General features: G+C 39.0%; 1 protein-coding gene across 1 annotated transcript; it reads right to left on the bottom strand.

Moving 5' to 3' along the window:
* LOC137287432 (protein GDAP2 homolog) lies at positions 1 to 18,268 on the bottom strand. The gene is made up of 13 exons (XM_067819702.1): positions 18,167 to 18,268; positions 16,987 to 17,262; positions 15,796 to 15,938; positions 14,750 to 14,903; positions 13,103 to 13,191; positions 11,779 to 11,855; positions 9,169 to 9,331; positions 8,818 to 9,001; positions 7,389 to 7,542; positions 7,109 to 7,248; positions 4,801 to 4,855; positions 4,214 to 4,357; positions 1 to 3,532 (listed from the first exon to the last, which is right to left on the bottom strand). Exons 2-13 carry the CDS (start codon positions 17,145 to 17,147, stop codon positions 3,479 to 3,481), a joined length of 1,518 nt encoding a protein of 505 aa, XP_067675803.1. The 5' UTR covers positions 17,148 to 17,262; positions 18,167 to 18,268; the 3' UTR covers positions 1 to 3,478.
* Between the last annotated feature and the right edge of the window lie 597 nt (positions 18,269 to 18,865).

The raw sequence follows: 18,865 nt of genomic DNA, 5'->3' as shown, positions 1-18,865 counted from the left end.
ACCTATGTAAACTGCAAGTTTACTGGTAAAATGCACAGAGTGAATAAAAACATCTACTAGTGTCTGCCAGTAACACGCTAAAACAAAAGGGTAATAGGATATGTCAATGTCATATACAGCGAGTACTCATTTGTTTGTATCCTACAATCTTGATTACAGACAGGACCAACAATCACACTGTCTGTACAGTTAGATAAATACTGTCTACACAGCGAGCAGCAATATTCCAGCTATATCACAGCAAACTAGAAGAGAGTTTGCAAGGACTTACAAAAAAGAAACAACCTCACACCACCTTTTCTGAAAAGTCTGTGAAATTGCTGCATACAATTCAATTTCAGTGGGCAACAATCTGTCAGTTTGGTAAAATAAATATACAATCTTTAGCCAGGAAAGCTTCTGAGTATAATCTCATGAGGAACCAAATTAGGCTTCCTGCCAAATCAGTTTGAGTCTTAAGTCATCACATATTTTTAGGGAAACACATTCCTAACAAATGCAGTGTGAACAAGGTTTCTCTCCAGAACATTGGCCAGTAAGCCATACCACTGTTTGCTGAATATCAGTTTGGGTTGGTAAAACACGTGCCCACATTCCTTGTTCAGAAATATATGCCAGGAATAAAGAGTTATGAGCCAGCCTATTTCAAAACTAAGGTGAGAGAAGCTGTGGAAATGTCAAGCTAAACTAATTGTCCATATTTAGAGAAGGTTCATCTAGTAACTGATATGGGTATATAATAATCATTTGTATTTACAATTAAATGAAATATTGTTATGATGGCACTGCTTTTTAAAGCAAAATATCTATTTTTGTCATACCATGGATAGTGTTCTTAGCAGGATAAAGCCAATGGATGTTTTTGGTATGTGCTGGGGTCATATATGGATATCGATGCAAATTACAGAGGTCATATGCAAATTTTAGGCACTACTTTCACAATGAAACAAACATGGCATCAAGGGTACGGATTGATGGCAGTGGCTATGGTACGGTACATATATTTTAGTGTGGGAGTTTATTTTTGTGCTGCTTTTAGCAATATTACAGCAATATCATGGCAGGGGACACAAGAAATTGGCTTCACAGATTGTCCCTGTGGGGAAATAAGCTTGGGTCATTGCTGTGATGAGGGTACACTAACCATTTGGTTACTCCATCACCCTCACGTCTTTGAAGCTTTGATCTATCACAGCTGGAAGTATATTACATGTTCAATATTTGAGTTAACATTTACAAATAAACTGAAAAAATATTATTCATGCTTATTGCTACCCCTAGCTTACAGCAACAGCACTGTGACATACGACATCGTGATACTGAATGACAAACCTGAAATAAACTTATAACGATGGACGTTGTAACACACATCAAATCTGCATCATCCATGCATCATCCAGGAGTATACAGGTAGAGATGGACACCAAATAATGAAATACTACATGGATAACCCCCATAATCAAGATACCAGTACAAATTTGATAAAGACTATAAATTCTCTTCCCAAAAAATGATGCATGATATGAAGTCATTCAGTCATTTGGACAGAATCACGTGGAGTTCATCTTTTTGGGAAAAGAAACGAATGTTTTGGCTTCAGTTATAACTACTATTACCCTTTTATAAAAAATACATCAGTAAGCTGCTAAACTTCGTTAAACAAACATATGAATCCTAAATACTATAAAGTCAGTGCCACAATTATACTGGTAAGTTTGCCTTAGTGTCCTGGGTACCAAACAAGTCAGGTAGTTAGGTTCAGTAGCTAGAAAGTCATTTTACCATGACCACGTGGATCACTGCAACTAATACTGTATACAGGACTACAAGTAGTTGAGGGATGATTATTTACATACTGTCTCCATATAGCTGGAATACTGCTGGGAGTGGCATTTAACAAATATCACTGCTTATCCTTCAGGTGAAATACACTAACCACAACACTTCAAGCACGCTGTGTAGACACAGAGGATGCAGTAGAGACTGCTTTGTTGACAGGATCATCAATAGAATCATCAACAGGATCATAGAAACTGAAAAAAAACATATGATGCATTCCTTTTCTGTCAATACTTTGTCAACTTTCCTCCAAGATTTGTCAACTTTCCTTCCACGTTTTGGTGATGTATACAAAATAATACCAATTTAACAATGTTCTATCACACCGTTACAATACTCATAGGCTGTGAAGAGGATGGACCTATCCTAAAGCGGGATCTACATATAAAATCCTACATGTGACAAGGGAAGAAGAAAGTTGTAAGGGCTAAATATTTACAACATGGGAGAATGTTAGGTGGGTGGTTGAGGAGGGTGTTGGATTTGTCTCAAGACATCAGATGTTGCTGTCACTGGCCGTCACTTAATCACAACACCCTTGCCCTACTAATCTCACTGAATTTCCCTTCTCTCCATACCTGAATCATGACCAGTCCCCTACACACTGTTGAGATCATAATGTCAAACAAAACCCCCAGTATTGATTAAATCTGATGAGGTTGCCCAATTCCATTCAGTAGCTGAGCATCATGGGTATCAATACATTGTTCAATGTATTCATAATAACACAAACGAAACTTGGTTCTCATTATTTGATCTGTGAAAGAAATTTCAGTGAAAACACTGCCTTTGACAAATGACTAGCAATGAAACTGAGACACAAAAAGAGAACACTTTTCAAAAGTGAACTATAAAGCTATTGCCTGTGATCCAAATCTCTGTCAAAGTAACCAAAGGTGAATTCAAGCGCTTGATCCAAAGTTTTCTTAAAGTTATGGGGGAACAATGACATTGAGATAATAGACCTTAACAGATTTAACGATGAAATCTGTCCATAACATGACTGTGCTAGCTACAAAATATGGCATGAAACTATCACAGACACATTCACATATTTTCTTTATCGCATTTTCCTGCTTAACTGAAACATTTCTTAACAAATAATTGACAGATCAGTGTTCTCGAAATCAGGGATTTCAACTGAGATGGGGGCCTAGGGGCAGCAGGCCCCCAACAGGGTCCAGAATCAATTGATTAGCACATAAATCTGTGGATTTCTGCGAATTCGTGGAAAATTGCCATCCCAGAGAGAAAAGCGTTTACATTATCAGAGATCACTGTTCCTGTTGACAGAGATAAGTGTTTTCATTGACAGAGATGAATGATCTCATTGACAGACAGAAGTGCTTGCATTATCAGCTATCACTGTTCTCATTGCTTGGAAGTGGGTTGATCAAACTTGCCCAACATTCACTGCTTGCAAAACAATTATATCATTAACTGATTACAAAAATATCACACAAATAAATATTACCACACTGTCATCTAAAAGAAACAAATACATGGACAAATTAAAGATGGAAGTTAAAAAGATCTCATGTGGGTAATCTTAGTGTCATCCGCATCTATGTATGCTTAGCTTGATGGACAATTTACTGGATGAAAGTTTGTGATGTTGGAACTCTATGGAAATCTTCTATCAAAGTCCTTCTGGTGAGTCCTGAGGTGGAACATCGTAACGAATACCATTAATCTGAAATAACAAACTCTGAATTACTGAAAGCACACAGTCATTGCTTGTCCCAATATGTCTTCTATGATTAAGGCGTGAGCGAGAATGAGTGGGGTTTTACACTGCTCTGAACAGAATACCAAATTCCAGTTATCTCATGTTGTGTTAGTGAGAGTGCATTTTACACTTGTCATAGCATTATTCCACCAACATCACGGTGGGGGACACCAGAAATGGTTTTCTCACATTGTTGCCATGTGGGGAATTGAATGCTGGTTTTCAGCATGACACATGAATAATTTAACCACTGGGCTATATTACACCCCAAGTACCTTAACTCATAAAGGTCTCAATATGTACCAATTCGTTGAAAACTACAAGCAAAGGTATGTTGCTGACAAGTCAAGATTAACAATCATGTTGAATAAGGATTGAACATTTTTCACTACTTTCTACTATTGCTAATCTTGACAGAAATCCTGTGAATGAGTATTGTTAAACTCCACTTTTAGCAATATCCCAGCATCATAACAACTGGATACACCAGAAATGGACTTCACACATTGTATCCATGTGGGGAATCGAACCCTGGTCTTAAGTGTGAAAAACAAATGCTTAACCACAGGTTACCCTGGAATTCCTGTGATCATAGTTTAAGATGAAGATTTACTGCTGACTATGATATGACCACTACTGCTATACCTGAATATCATAGTCCAGGACAAATGGTGGTACATCCAGCTGGTCTGGGTTCATCTTGGTGTAGAGGTACTGGACACCACGCAAGTTATACACCTTCGGCTTGATGTCTGATGCTGTGAAAGTGGTGAAAAACCATGTTGCAAGCTGAAAAGCACAAGTAAAGCACATGCAAATACTCATATTAAAACATTTCCACAAAGCAATCAGTGGATGGCAATGATAGGGATAGAAACTGTATGTACTGATGGAGCTACTTGCAAACTATGATAACCGGTGAGAAAAAATATGGGGACACGCAAATGTCTCAGTCTCTCCAGAACTATAAGTTATAACTTCCCAAGGGGAAAGTTTATATCTGTGATAGTTCGTCAGTATATCATTGTGTTGGCAAGTGTCACAAACATCTTTCTTTTGCAAGGCCATACATACTTTACCAACTCTATCAATGGATGAATCAAGACTTAACATTTGCCCTGTGCATTGTATTGGACTTAACAGCTGCTGCCTGGTGTTACTATGGAGAGGTGAATGAGTTACCTCGTCATGTGAACTAAGCAAGCCTAAATAACTAGTTGACTGATGCTCACCTTTGACCACCAGGTGGGGTGTATCACATAGAAGGCTTTTAGGTTCTTCTTGTATCTGTAACATCAAGTATAACATTTGTCATGGTTACCCATGAAGAGGTTAAATAAGTCTTTCATAACCCCTGACCACCTTATACAGGTACCCATACCATCACCACCTCATACAGGTACCCATACCATCACCACCTGATACAGGTACCCATACCATCACCACCCCATTCACTTAACAATACCATGACCATCTCAACCAGATATCAATACTATGACATCCTCATCCAGGTACCAAAACCATGAACAACTCATCCACACACCAACATCATGACCAACTCATCTACACACCACCTCATCCACACACCAACACCATGACCAACTCATCTACACACCACCTCATCCACACACCAACACCATGACCAACTCATCTACACCAAAACATCATGACCAGCTCATCCACACACCAAGTCATCCACATACCAATACCACGAACAACTCATCTTCACACCAAGACCATGAACAACTCATCCATACACCAATACAATGACCAACTCATCTACACCAAAACATCATGACCAGCTCATCCACACACCAGTACCATGACCAGCTCATCTACACACCAAGTCATCCACACACCAATACCTTGAACAACTCATCTTCACACCAACATTATGACCAGCTCATCCACACACCAATACCATGACCAGCTCATCTACACACCAAGTCATCCACACACCAATACCTTGAACAACTCATCTTCACACCAACATTATGACCAGCTCATCCACACACCAACATCATGACCAACTCATCTACACACCACCTCATCCACACACCAACACCATGACCAACTCATCTACACCAAAACATCATGACCAGCTCATCCACACACCAATACCATGACCAGCTCATCCACACACCAAGTCATCCACATACCAATACCACGAACAACTCATCTTCACACCAACACCATGAACAACTCATCCATACACCAATACAATGACCAACTCATCTACACCTAAACATCATGACCAGCTCATCCACACACCAATACCATGACCAGCTCATCTACACACCAAGTCATCCACACACCAATACCTTGAACAACTCATCTTCACACCAACATTATGACCAGCTCATCCACACACCAATACCATGACCAGCTCATCTACACACCAAGTCATCCACACACCAATACCTTGAACAACTCATCTTCACACCAACATCATGACCAGCTCATCCACACACCAATACCATGACCAGCTCATCTACACACCAAGTCATCTACACACCAATACCTTGAACAACTCATCTTCACACCAACATCATGACCAGCTCATCCACACACCAATACCATGACCAGCTCATCCACATACCAAAATACCAAAAACATGAACAATTCATCTTCACACCAACACCATGACCAGCTCATCTACACACCACCTCATCCACACACCAATACCATGACCAGCCCATCTACACACCACCTCATCCACACACCAACACCAACACCATGACCAACTCATCTACACCAAAACATCATGACCAGCTCATCCACACACCAACACCATGACCAGCTCATCCATACACCAATACCATGACCAGCTCATCCACACACAAATACCATGACCAGCTCATCCACATACCAACACCAACACTATGACCAACTCATCTACACCAAAACATCATGACCAACACCATCCACACACCAACACCATGACCAGCTTATCCATACACCAATACCATGACCAGCTCATCCACACACCAACACCATGACCAACTCATCTACACAAAACCATAACAAACACATCTAAACACCAACACCATATCCAACTCTTCTTCACAACAACACCATGACCAGCTCATATACACACCAACACAATCACCAGCTCAAACACACACCAACTCATCCACACATCAATACCATGGCCACCTCATCCAGGTACTAATACCATAACCACCTACCACAAGCATCAATACCAAGACCATCGCCATCTAACCCATGTACCAATACCGGGACCATCTCATCCAGAGACCAATACTGGGACCATCTCATCTAGAGACCAATACTGGGACCATCTCATCTAGAGACCAATACTGGGACCATCTCATCTAGAGACCAATACTGGGACCATCTCATCTAGAGACCAATACTGGGACCATCTCATCTAGAGACCAATACTGGGACCATCTCATCTAGACACCATTATCAGAACCACCTCATCAAGGTGCCCATACCATGATTATGAAACATAGGCAGCAGTACCATGACCACCTCATCTAGGCACCAATACCAGGGACCACTCAAGATACTAACCTGCGATCTAATAAACTATAAGCAAACTTGAGGTAGTTCATTGCTGGATGGTTGCTGCTGTTTGTCTGTGTGTGGAAGTACACCACCACATAGTCCTTCTCTACTACAGGGTCCATCACTCGCACCATGTACAGCAGGGCCTGAAACAAACATGTAGAGCATATATATATTTAGGTTCATTATAAGAACTATCCACTCTCCACACAAATTCTCAAAACCCATGAAAGCCTTTTGTTACTTTAAAAGACAATCATAATATGGATGTCCATGAACGGCTCACCCTCTCTGGATCCACGCTGTTGGCTGGGAAGTTCTTGCCAACAAACACAACCACAGGACGGCCAACACGGTCCACTCCTGACCGATACAAACACCTCAGGGCTGCAATGTCGGTTAGATCATCTGTCTTTGAGCGCTTCAAGAACCTCTCATATCTTCGAAGAAAAGAACAAATTGTATAGCAAGAAGAGTGAGACAGTAGACAGTATGCTATTAAAAATCATGAAAAATCAGACATGGAAAGTTTCAATCACAAAAAAAACCCCATAGTTTGTATCAATTTTCATGGATTATTCACGTATTTTGAGTTACTGATTATTGTTGTTTAATATCAGTTGTGATACTCAAGCTTTATCACATGGTAAATAACCTAGACTGTACAGTGGTAAAACAAGGCCAAACAACTGACTTGTAGTGTGGGAAACAGTTTGTATCCATGTCACCAGATAGAAACTCCAGAGAGAATGGGCAAGCATGGAATCCACAACTTTAACCTCTACAGGGGATCAGCAAGCAAAGAATCCATCCAAAGACAAAATATCTAGAGACGTTTGGCAAACATGGAATCCATCCCATGACAATATCTCAACACAGGTTTGTCAAGCATGAAATTTGTCCCTTGAACACCTACATCTGATGGCTGAGTTTGTGCAGGGGTTAAACTGTCCCTTGTGTCTCTATGGGGGTTAATCTGTCCCTGGAGTCACTACTGGGGATAATCTGTCGCTGGAGTCTCTCCTGGGTTACTGGCATTCTGGCCTTGGAGTCTCTATGTGGGTTAATCTGTCCCTTGTGTCTCTATGGGGGTTAATCTGTTGACTGAGTAACTACTGGGGATAATCTGTCTCTGGAGTCTCTATGGGGTTAATCTGTCCCTGGAATCTCTACGGGTGTTAAACTGTCCCTGGGGTCTCTGTTAGGTTAATCTATCCCTTGTGTCTCTTTGGGGGTTAATCTGTAGATTGAGTAACTACTGGGGATAATCTGTCCCTGGAATCTCTACAGAGGTTTATCTGTCCCTCAAGCATCTACCAGGGTTCAGCAAACATGGAATCTGTCCCCTGAATATCCATGCGGAATGGAATGGAATCCATGTCAAAACAGAATCTCTAAGAGAGTTCAGAAAGACATAAAATGTTCTGTGACAGAACATCTACAGACATTCAGAAAGATCCTGGTTAGAACTGGTCTTCAGCAACACATACTTGATGTCTTGAGAGGCGGCTAACAGAAGCTGGGATCAGACTTGCTAACTTAGCTGACATTTGTCATCATATCCCATCTGCTTAGGCAGATGCTCTTGATCACTGGGTTGTCTAGCTCAGATTTGATTATTTACAGACTGGTGCCATACAGATGGAATATTGCTGAGTAAGGTGTTAAACATCATTTCCGTCAATATCCTGTAAATTCGTAAAGTGTTATCATACCTCCTTTTCATCTCAAGTCTCCTCTGCTCTTCACCACTCTTCCCATAGAGACTTGTTTTCTTCACATTATCAGGGTTTTCCTCCATTTGAGAAAAGGGATGATGACCAACATCTAGCGCTGTTGATTGCTCGAATGCCCGATTTAGATCAATGGTCTCTTCAAAGTCTTCTCTCCCTTCTTTCTCTGTACACACACAGCAATATTAAAAGAGAAAATTGCTACTTTTTATTCTAAAGAATACGTTTTTATCAATGTTTAATCCAGTCCTACATTTGAAGGTTTAATATTTCCGTAATACCTGTGCTGTTAGACCACTTATATGATATGTAATGTAATATATTTATACTCACTGAGAGCTGCAAATGCAGGTTTGTCCAAAATGCGAATCTGTCGGTCTTTGATCACAGGTTCACCATTCTCATTCCCAATATCCCGGGGCAGCAATTCCTCTGCATACTTCTCTTCTCGGATATTGCGAGGAAAATACAAGGGCAATAATCCCTTGTAAACATCCTGGAACATTCCCAATTTCATGCTTATGTAAACATTTCCAACAAAATGTGGATATATTGTATGACCAGAAATAATTGGGAAAATTAAAAGATGTAAAGATAAATTTTTTCACTCATTATTCACGTATTTAATGTGAATATTAGCTGAACATAACTCCAGATTCAAAGACAGGTGGAACAGTTTGTAGTTTGTCAAGTAACCAGGAATAGCAATGCAGACTTCAATGTGGTGTGGAAAACTACCGATCAAAGAAGTTAGAAAGTTGAGGTCCATGCTGTCCCAATATCAGACCACCTCTTCTTTCATTTCAACAATATTTGCAAGATTTTTCATTTTGACTCTTCCTTTCATAAGTCCTCAAACATTTTCTGTTGCACTTAGGTCTGGGCTATAGCTTGGCCAATCTAATAATGTCATATTTTGGGTCCAAAACCAGGCCTGTGAATGCTCTGAACGAGTTTTGGGGGATTGTCCTGCTGGAAAATCAAAAAATTTCCACAGTACATGAAAGCAGATTGAAGTAAATGTCCCTCGAGAATATCTGTGTATCACTCACTGATCATATTCCCTTCAAATAGGGGCATTGCCCCTAACACAGACATGCCACCCTACACGTTAAATTTCAGACTTTACTTTGGGCACTGATACAAAGGTTTTCAAGTTTGTTTGGCAAAGAATTTCCGTGCATTAGGAAACAGCCACACAGAACTTTCATCTGAGAAAATCAAATTGTCCCAGTTAAAAATTGATGTCTATGCTGTAAGCACCAGTTCAACCTTAGCTCCTTTTGTTCAGGTTTCATGTTCAGTGATAGAATTCCTCAACTTTTCTGCCAACCCATTGCATGCAGCTCAGTTCTAATTGTCTCCTTACAGTAAGACAGCCACAGTTCCTCTATCAAACATATCCAGCCAAAGTTTTGTAAACTCCTTCATTTGTTTTTAGAAACAAGAATACCAATCTGCTTCCTGTCACCAACAGTCAATTTCTTTGGCCTACCTGCACCTCCCTGGTGCTCAGTGTCATATCTATTTGCAATATTTATCAAAACATGATACACAGTGGAGAAAGGGACGCCTGTTCTACTTGAAATCACTTTAGCTGATCTGATGTCCTTGTTATAATAATCTAAAATCAACTTCCTCTTCTCTTGATCATCCATACTGAGGATAACTGAAAATGTCTGCTAACAAGTAAACAGTGGGGATAACTCTTCACTAACGAATGAAAATGAATTAATGTAATTGTCTCTCTTGAACAAACACAAGCATTTGATAGCTGGTCAAGGGTGTTTATACTAGAAATTCAATTAAACATATTCCTAAAATTCTCAATAATTTCTGGTCATACTAATATATATATATGGATGTTAAGCAGCAAAATGAACTGGTATGACCCAAAATGTATGTGTATGTGCTCATAAGTATTTCATGGTAGAGTTGTATACCAGTAATACTATTCACCTGTTCTAGACATACAGTGAGATGATCACTAAAGCCTTGTATTCACAGCACCCTGGGCAATACTATCTTATACCAACGACACATGTATGAATAAGGGTTTGGTTTGTTTTTTTCTCAGAGCACTTATGTGATCATTTTACCCAGTGAAGTTGTGAAAATGTACAGTTCTCTACACTCTTACTTCCACGAGCCCTCACACTGCCTGCTAGGAATGTCTAAAAGTATAACATGTTTGTGAGTCGATGTATATCCCTGCACATTCCCCTTAAATGCTGGATTTTGTAGTACAGTGATCATTTTCATTAGGCAAATCAAGAGTGGGGTCCATCCCCACACCCAGTAGCACCCCTCCCCTCAACACCACCACCTCCACATACACACACACCTTTTGTCCTGAATTTTTGTTAAATGACCGATGAAATTCAGGTGAAAATGAAGGCTGCATTTGCCTCTGCTTTTGTAGTATTGTGTTGGGGGTATTGCCAAAATTTTCATTTTGTGATTCACTGTGATATGTGATGGCATATTGCAATATATGTAGAGCAACATATTGTGACACTGTAACAGGTGGCTTAAGGTGAAAAAATTACTGTTTCCTTTCTTTCAAAACAATGCCACTGGCCACTGTCAGATGATCAAGAGATCACTTGAATATATTTCCAAACTGATGACTTAAATTTGGACCTCAAAAAACGTTCCTGCAGCTCTGTTATTCCTACGATGAGAGAGAGAGTAACAATCTACTTCTTCATTCATATGGTTTTAAAGGTCAAGCAAATAGAATTACATAACCAATAAACATCCTCAAAACTAATGCAAAGAAGCAACAGACGGCATTAGTATTTTTAACTACAACATGAAAATTACGATCATATTCAGTGAACTGCTTTGCGAAAAGTGTACCACCATATAATCGCATTGCGAAGCTCGAATTACAACATACCTTTGACCTGGTATTATCACCCACCCGTAGATGTAACTCACCATGGTCTCATCTGTGCACACAAACACAACTGTGTCAAAGTCATCACCATACTTCTCCAGGAAGCGTCTGGTGGTTCCTGTGAAAAAATTAATTGTAATATGTGGCAAATTGAAGAAACGAGACATAGTTTAGGTGAACATGTTCTCAAGCCTTCAAACACTTCAAGACAATGAGCGCTAATATCATACGATTTACTTGGCCTCAGCACATCCTGGTAGTCTTGGAATAGGTCTTATTTCATAGGGTGTCCTTACAATCATGATATTATGGTACAGTTCTGAGGAAATTGAACGCCAAAACAGAAGAGAAAAAAGACAGCACAAAATCCTCATATTTGAGTCAACTGCAGATTTGATATTATGAATTAATGTAAATTTAAGCTGACTTTGATTCTGATTTTCTATTTCTCTTTGAATATTTTTAGTTTATGAGCTTTTGGTCAAATATCTTTATTTATTGATTTACGATTTACTTGTCCTCAGCACATCCTGGTAGTCTTAGACTAGCTGTGTAGGTCTAATTTTATAGGTTGTAGTTATTATCTTTATATTGTTGTACAGAATGGACCACAGTTCCCAGGAAATTAAATAACACAAAAGTAGAGAAAAAAAAGACAGCTAAAATGCTCACATTTGATCGACACAAGTAATAAGGGTGGGTATTGCAGAGAAATTTCATATTGTGATATCAAGTGATTTAATAGCATATATTGCCATATGCATTGCAATATACTGCACGAATATTTTTTCACAAAAAAACCCAAAAAAAACTCCTTGTAATTGAGTTAATGCTTGATTTATAAAGCAAAAAAACAAATGATCACTTTGCTTGATTAAGCTCTATTAAAAACTTTTAATCATGTCAAAATGAATTATACAAGGAAAAGAACAATTTAACATCAACACACTGGTTACTAGTTTCCCCACTATTTAAAGAGCCCCTAGATTTTAAACAGCAACTTGACCTGGTCAGAGATCACTTGGTCATTAATGAGCTAATATTTATAACATCCAGATCCAAAATATTGTGATACACTTGAACAAAAATTAAGAACACAACTTCAAACTGAATTTAACTTGATTTCCAGTGAGTTAACGGAAACATCTGCAGATTTTGGAGTGTTACGAAGTTTTCGAATGCTTATGAAAAAAAAACCAGTTTTCGATCAGGGCATTGCAAGACGTGTCAATTTCAGTTTGAATTAATGTAAATTTAAGCTGACTTTGATTTTCATTTTCTATTTCTCTCTGTATATATTTAACAAATAATAAACAAAGGTCAAGAATCCTTATTAATTGATTTACAGATTATCAGGAAACTTACTGATTCCAATGTGTGCACCACTCTCAGATGGGTAGCCCCTCCTGCTGGTGTGAATACAACAAAGACCTAAGGAGTGTATGTTGTATTCCCTAGAAAAACATAGAAGGTCAGCATAAACAAACACAACAGAGACCCATTGTGTGTATGGCATGTTGGCTAGATAAACACAGAAAGTCTGGATAAACAAACACAACAGAGACCTATTGAGATGATGTTGTATTCCCTAGATAAACACAGGAAGTCTGGATAAACAAACACAACAGAGACCTATTGAGATGATGTTGTATTCCCTTAATAAACACAGAAAGTCTGGATAAACAAACACAACAGAGACCTATTGAGTTGATGTTGTATTCCCTAGATAAACACAGGAAGTCTGGATAAACAAACACAACAGAGACCTATTGAGATAATGTTGTATTCCCTAGATAAACACAGGAAGTCTGGATAAACAAACACAACAGAGACCTATTGAGATGATGTTGTATTCCCTAGATAAACACAGGAAGTCTGGATAAACAAACACAACAGAGACCTATTGAGATGATGTTGTATTCCCTAGATAAACACAGGAAGTCTGGATAAACAAACACAACAGAGACCTATTGAGATGATGTTGTATTCCCTAGATAAACACAGGAAGTCTGGATAAACAAACACAACAGAGACCTATTGAGATGATGTTGTATTCCCTTAATAAACACAGAAAGTCTGGATAAACAAACACAACAGAGACCTATTGAGATGATGTTGTATTCCCTAGATAAATACAGGAAGTCTGGATAAACAAACACAACAGAGACCTATTGAGATGATGTTGTATTCCCTAGATAAACACAGGAAGTCTGGATAAACAAACACAACAGAGACCTATGGAGCGTATTTTGCATTCCCTAGATAACCACAGAAAGTCTGGATAAACATGATGATGAACAAGCATAACAGAGGCCTAGGGTATAAATGTTGATTCCAAATTCAACACATAACAAGTGTTTGCTACTAACATGGCAATGTCCCTCACTGCTAAAGAAGAATGAAATATTTATAACATATTCACTACTCTTTACTTTTTGCTCACACACAATATGCGTGAAATGACTGGTGTCTGGATAATCACTTAATGTAGGCTGTCGTCAAAATTAAGGACACTGGTTGCAATGTTTTATGGAATATAGCGTTAACATAAGTTCGAAAAGTGGACAAAGTGCTGTGGTCACACTGGAAATAAGATCAAGGTCACCCAAATCGACTTGTGTCTGTGTAATCTCAAAATGTAGGGTGCTACCAAATTTGAAGACACTGGGTACAACAGTTCATGAGATATCGCATTATTAACAAGTGTTAATAACAAGAAACAGGACGTTAACAAGAAAAGAAAGAGGACATGCGTACGCCTGTACAGACATACGGATGTACAGATGCTGTTGCATACATAGTCCCCTGTTTCGCACTGCGGTGCAGGACAACGAAGCGATATGCAAAAACAACAAAACAAAAACAAACACAGGAAAAAAACCCAGAGAATGTTGTATTTTGCAAGATAAACATGGAATATTTTAATAAACAAACATAATAAGAAAAGCCTAGGATATGAATAGTGTATTCCCAAAGTAAATACTGTACAGAATTTTTTATGCAAAATATTACCTGCACAGTTGTAACGTGTTCCTGTAGCTACTGTAGAGGGCACTCTCAGCTGCCGTAACATACTTGATGTTAAACCGGGGGCCGACTGTATGGATGACATGACGTGCTAGAAGGTTGTGACCTTTTGTAATCTTTGACTCCCCTGTCTTGCAAACTGAACAGAAAAAGTGTGAGTGAGTGAGTGAGTGGGTGAGTGAGTGAGTGAGTGAGTGAGTGAGTGAGTGGGTGGGTGGGTGGGTGGGTGGGTGGGTGAGTGAGTGAGTGAGTGAGTGAGTGAGTGAGTGAGTGAGTGAGTGAGTGAGTGAGTGAGCGAGCGAGCATTAAAGGCTTCTTTCCGCATTATTGTGCAAGGAGAGAAAAAGCAATGTTAAGTCGCAACTGAATGAGTTTAATGATTAGGCTACATCATCATGCTGCTTCATACCTGATGATGAAAGATATTAATAAGTACAAAAGATTCAAGATCTTAATTGCATTTGTCATCTACAGCAAATAGTCTGGCAGAAAACTTTCCTTGCCAGTGTTTGGCCTCTTTCTGCAAAATCTACAAGTTTAGTCATTCTCTAATTCAGCATGATGCATTGCATTTGTTCTACCATTGTGAAGTTTTAATTTCATTTAATAACAAAAGGGTTATTTAACAAACTATCATTAAGATATTGACACATTTCACCATTTGTTATGCAGCAGGAGTGCAGAGAGAGGAAGAGCCAGGTGTGCAAGAAAGGCTCAGCACAAGTGAGTGAATCAATAGCACTTCTACACTCCTCCGTCATAACAAATAGTCAGCTGAGTCATGAGCTACTATTTTGCTGAGATGTGATAGTCTCAGAAGCAAGAATACCTCTTGAGCTGACAATAGCTGTGAACAAACAGTTGTTTATTTGTTGTTTAATGCCATACCCAACAATGTTCCAGCCATATGGTGCCAGTCTGTAAATAACTGAGTTTGAACCAAGTAACCCAGTGATCAACATCATGAACACCGTTCTACATCACTGGGATATGATGATGTGTCATTCAAGTCTGAAAAGAAACTGACTTACCTCTTATGTTATTGCTTATTTCTTTATACAGTTCAGGTCCAGCCTTCTTAAATATTGCATCACTTTCAGCATTTCTGTCATTGAGGTGTTCATTTGTTGTGTTGACAATAGCATGAACATTCAGTTTCGTCAAATCTCCATTCCTGAAAAATCCATTTCAAAAGGTGAGGTCAAATACCTTGACCGGACACTGGTGGAAAGGTGTGCGTGTCAGATTGGTTGGTTGTTTTCTAACGCTGCACTTAAAATATTCCAGCTTTATAGTAGCACTCTGGACCAGACAATCCAGTGATCAAGAGCATGATCACAACTGGGATATGATGACGTGTCAACCACATCAGTAAGCCTGACCTCTCAAGAAGGTTCATCCCCTCATATGCAAGACATTAAGCACTCTGGACCAGACAATCCAATGATCAAGAGCATGATCACAACTGGGATATGATGACGTGTCAACCACATCAGTAAGCCTGACCTCTCAAGAAGGTTCATCCCCTCATATGACAAGCATGGGTTACTACTGCAGATCAGTTCTGGTGCATAGGCGGATTCATGGATTTTCAAAGATGTATGTATGAGGGGAAGGCTGGCTCTGTCAATGCAAGACATTAAGTTCAATGTCAATATGGCCACTGCACAGTTTAGCATATGCATGTTGTAATATGCTCAACAACACAGTGATGGCTAAATTCAGATACAACAGGTTGCAAGAGGAGACTAGTCCATCAAACAGTAAGGCTCACTGCTTTGGATGTACATTTGTGCTTTTGTCCAGGTGATTTGGATCACTGTTCATAATACTGATCACTGCATTATCAGAACCAGATTTAGTTATTTATAATGTTGTAATAGTCATACAACCTGTGATACCACATATCATTATACTAAAGTATGAGTCACAACGATGCCCATCCCACCCCGACGGGGCCCATCGTCAGTTATATAAGGTATTATGCACTGAAGCTGTGACATTATGTAAACTTCAAAATTTTAATGGGCCATTTTTCATTCTAGTGTGCAAAACGGCCCATGCCCCCTGCCTTTCCCAATCCCTGCACCCAGTGAACAAGAAGGTAATATCTGAGGATCAAAAAGAGACTTATTTAACTATATTCATATAGGTGGTAATTTGACACCAGGTCTAATCAGAACACTGAGCAACAAACTGATGCAGTCATATGTCAGTCTCACCACAGGATAATTTTTGCATTCAAGTCATTTCGCCATGGGAATGGAGAGCATCGTTCATCTTCACCGTTACTTCTTTCACCATATTCTGGCAGTTGAGTCAAATTCCAGCGTGTCAGTTCTTCAACATTTACAACATCATCTCTCGCACCCAAAGGATCCATGTCTTTTTCAAGGATGTGTGCCAAGGAAGAAAACTGGCTGGCTGGTTATATCATCTCACAGTAGTATACTTTAGATACAGCAGTTCATAGTCCACTAATCAGTCATCATAGCAACCTGAAACAAGATGTGGTTCAAAATCTAACATCTATTGTATTCCTGACATTTCCTGACAAAAAAAGTCCAACAAATTCTTACATGTTGAAGCCAGATTATAGTGGAACAAACAAACAGATTTCTTTCTGGAGGTATAAATTTCATGTGATGTGAGAAAATAAAAAATACTTGCAAAGTCCAACAAATTCTTACATGTTGAAGCCAGATTATAGTGGAACAAACAAACAGATTTCTTTCTGGAGGTATAAATTTCATGTGATGTGAGAAAATAAAAAATACTTGTTTTCTCCTTTTCTATGTTTTACAGGATTTCATATCATCTTAATATTTCATTAATGGAAATAGACAATCTAAGTTACACACAAAATATTTTCGAATTCTAAAAACTAACTTAATTTAAATATTATGTAACAAGTACTTTCTGGCTTTGATCGGCCAGGCTTTTGCGATGCTGTGATCAACACTTAAAATTATCCGACGACCTATGCCATGTGTAAGAATCACAGACTCTTGCGAGACAGAAAATAGTAAGGAATTATAAACTCACCAGTCAGCCTCTATAATTTTCTTTTTTAATATATACCGACAATCTTACTCAATCTAAGTATCCTGTGGGTTCTTATGTCACATGCTCCCAATATCCCTATTGTGGGCAGTAAGAACAGAAACAGTCTATACTGGAGAAAAGCACAGGAACCACATGAAATAGGACAACGAAAATGGACGTGTAAATTTTCCTTCAGCTGACGACTGCGGAACCCCTGTGAAATAGATGAAGTGAAGGAGGAAGTGCTACCGAAGCCCTACTTCTTAAACCTTTCCTCCAGATCGTCCGAAACAGCCTTGAACACAAACCTGATAACACTCTACACTAATCCCACGTAATGCTAGAATGATGGCAAACCTTTGACAACAGGACAGCTGACAGCTTATGTTACCGAGTTTGGAAACTGTCTTCTGCTCAAGAGAACTGCTCGCGTGAGTCCGCCATTTTGTTCAGTCATGTGACTTTGTAAACACTGATGAACTTGTGTGATTATATGGGTGTTGCATTTAACTGTGCCTTAAATAACTGTATCTGGCAAATGAAACTAGGTGATACCAAGATCAGATGTACTTCCACTTCTTGTAGAATATTTCTTTCCCTTGTCAGTATTAAATCATCCCTTGTGAGAAATTGGACCTGTCAAGGGAAGTAACTCGTGTTTTGTAGGTACCGTATTGTAGCCAGAATGAATCCAGTCATGCCACTGGCCTTGGCGGTTTCCTCCCAGTTCGAGCTGCTGTACACGGTTTATTTTAAAATTAAGTAAGGAGGGGAAGAAGGGGCTTTTTTGCATACCCTTAACTTGACGCTTTGGGACATTTAACATGAAATAGGATGATATACAGATTTCAATGTTTGGGACTTTTAATGATGACATTGTATTAACAGACCGTGCGATCATTAAGTTTCGTATGCGTGTTGATAAGATAAACATTTATTTATTTGTAGTACTACGCATGTTAAACATTTAACTGCAGGATATTCATAGACGTGCAACTGCCTGTAAAGTAACAATTAACACATTCAATGATAATTTCTAAAACATAAATAACATAC

Source organism: Haliotis asinina, chromosome 6, assembly GCF_037392515.1.
Source record: "Haliotis asinina isolate JCU_RB_2024 chromosome 6, JCU_Hal_asi_v2, whole genome shotgun sequence".
NCBI classification, from domain to species: Eukaryota; Metazoa; Mollusca; class Gastropoda; order Lepetellida; family Haliotidae; genus Haliotis; species Haliotis asinina.
This window is presented reverse-complemented; position numbering and strand designations above follow the sequence as displayed.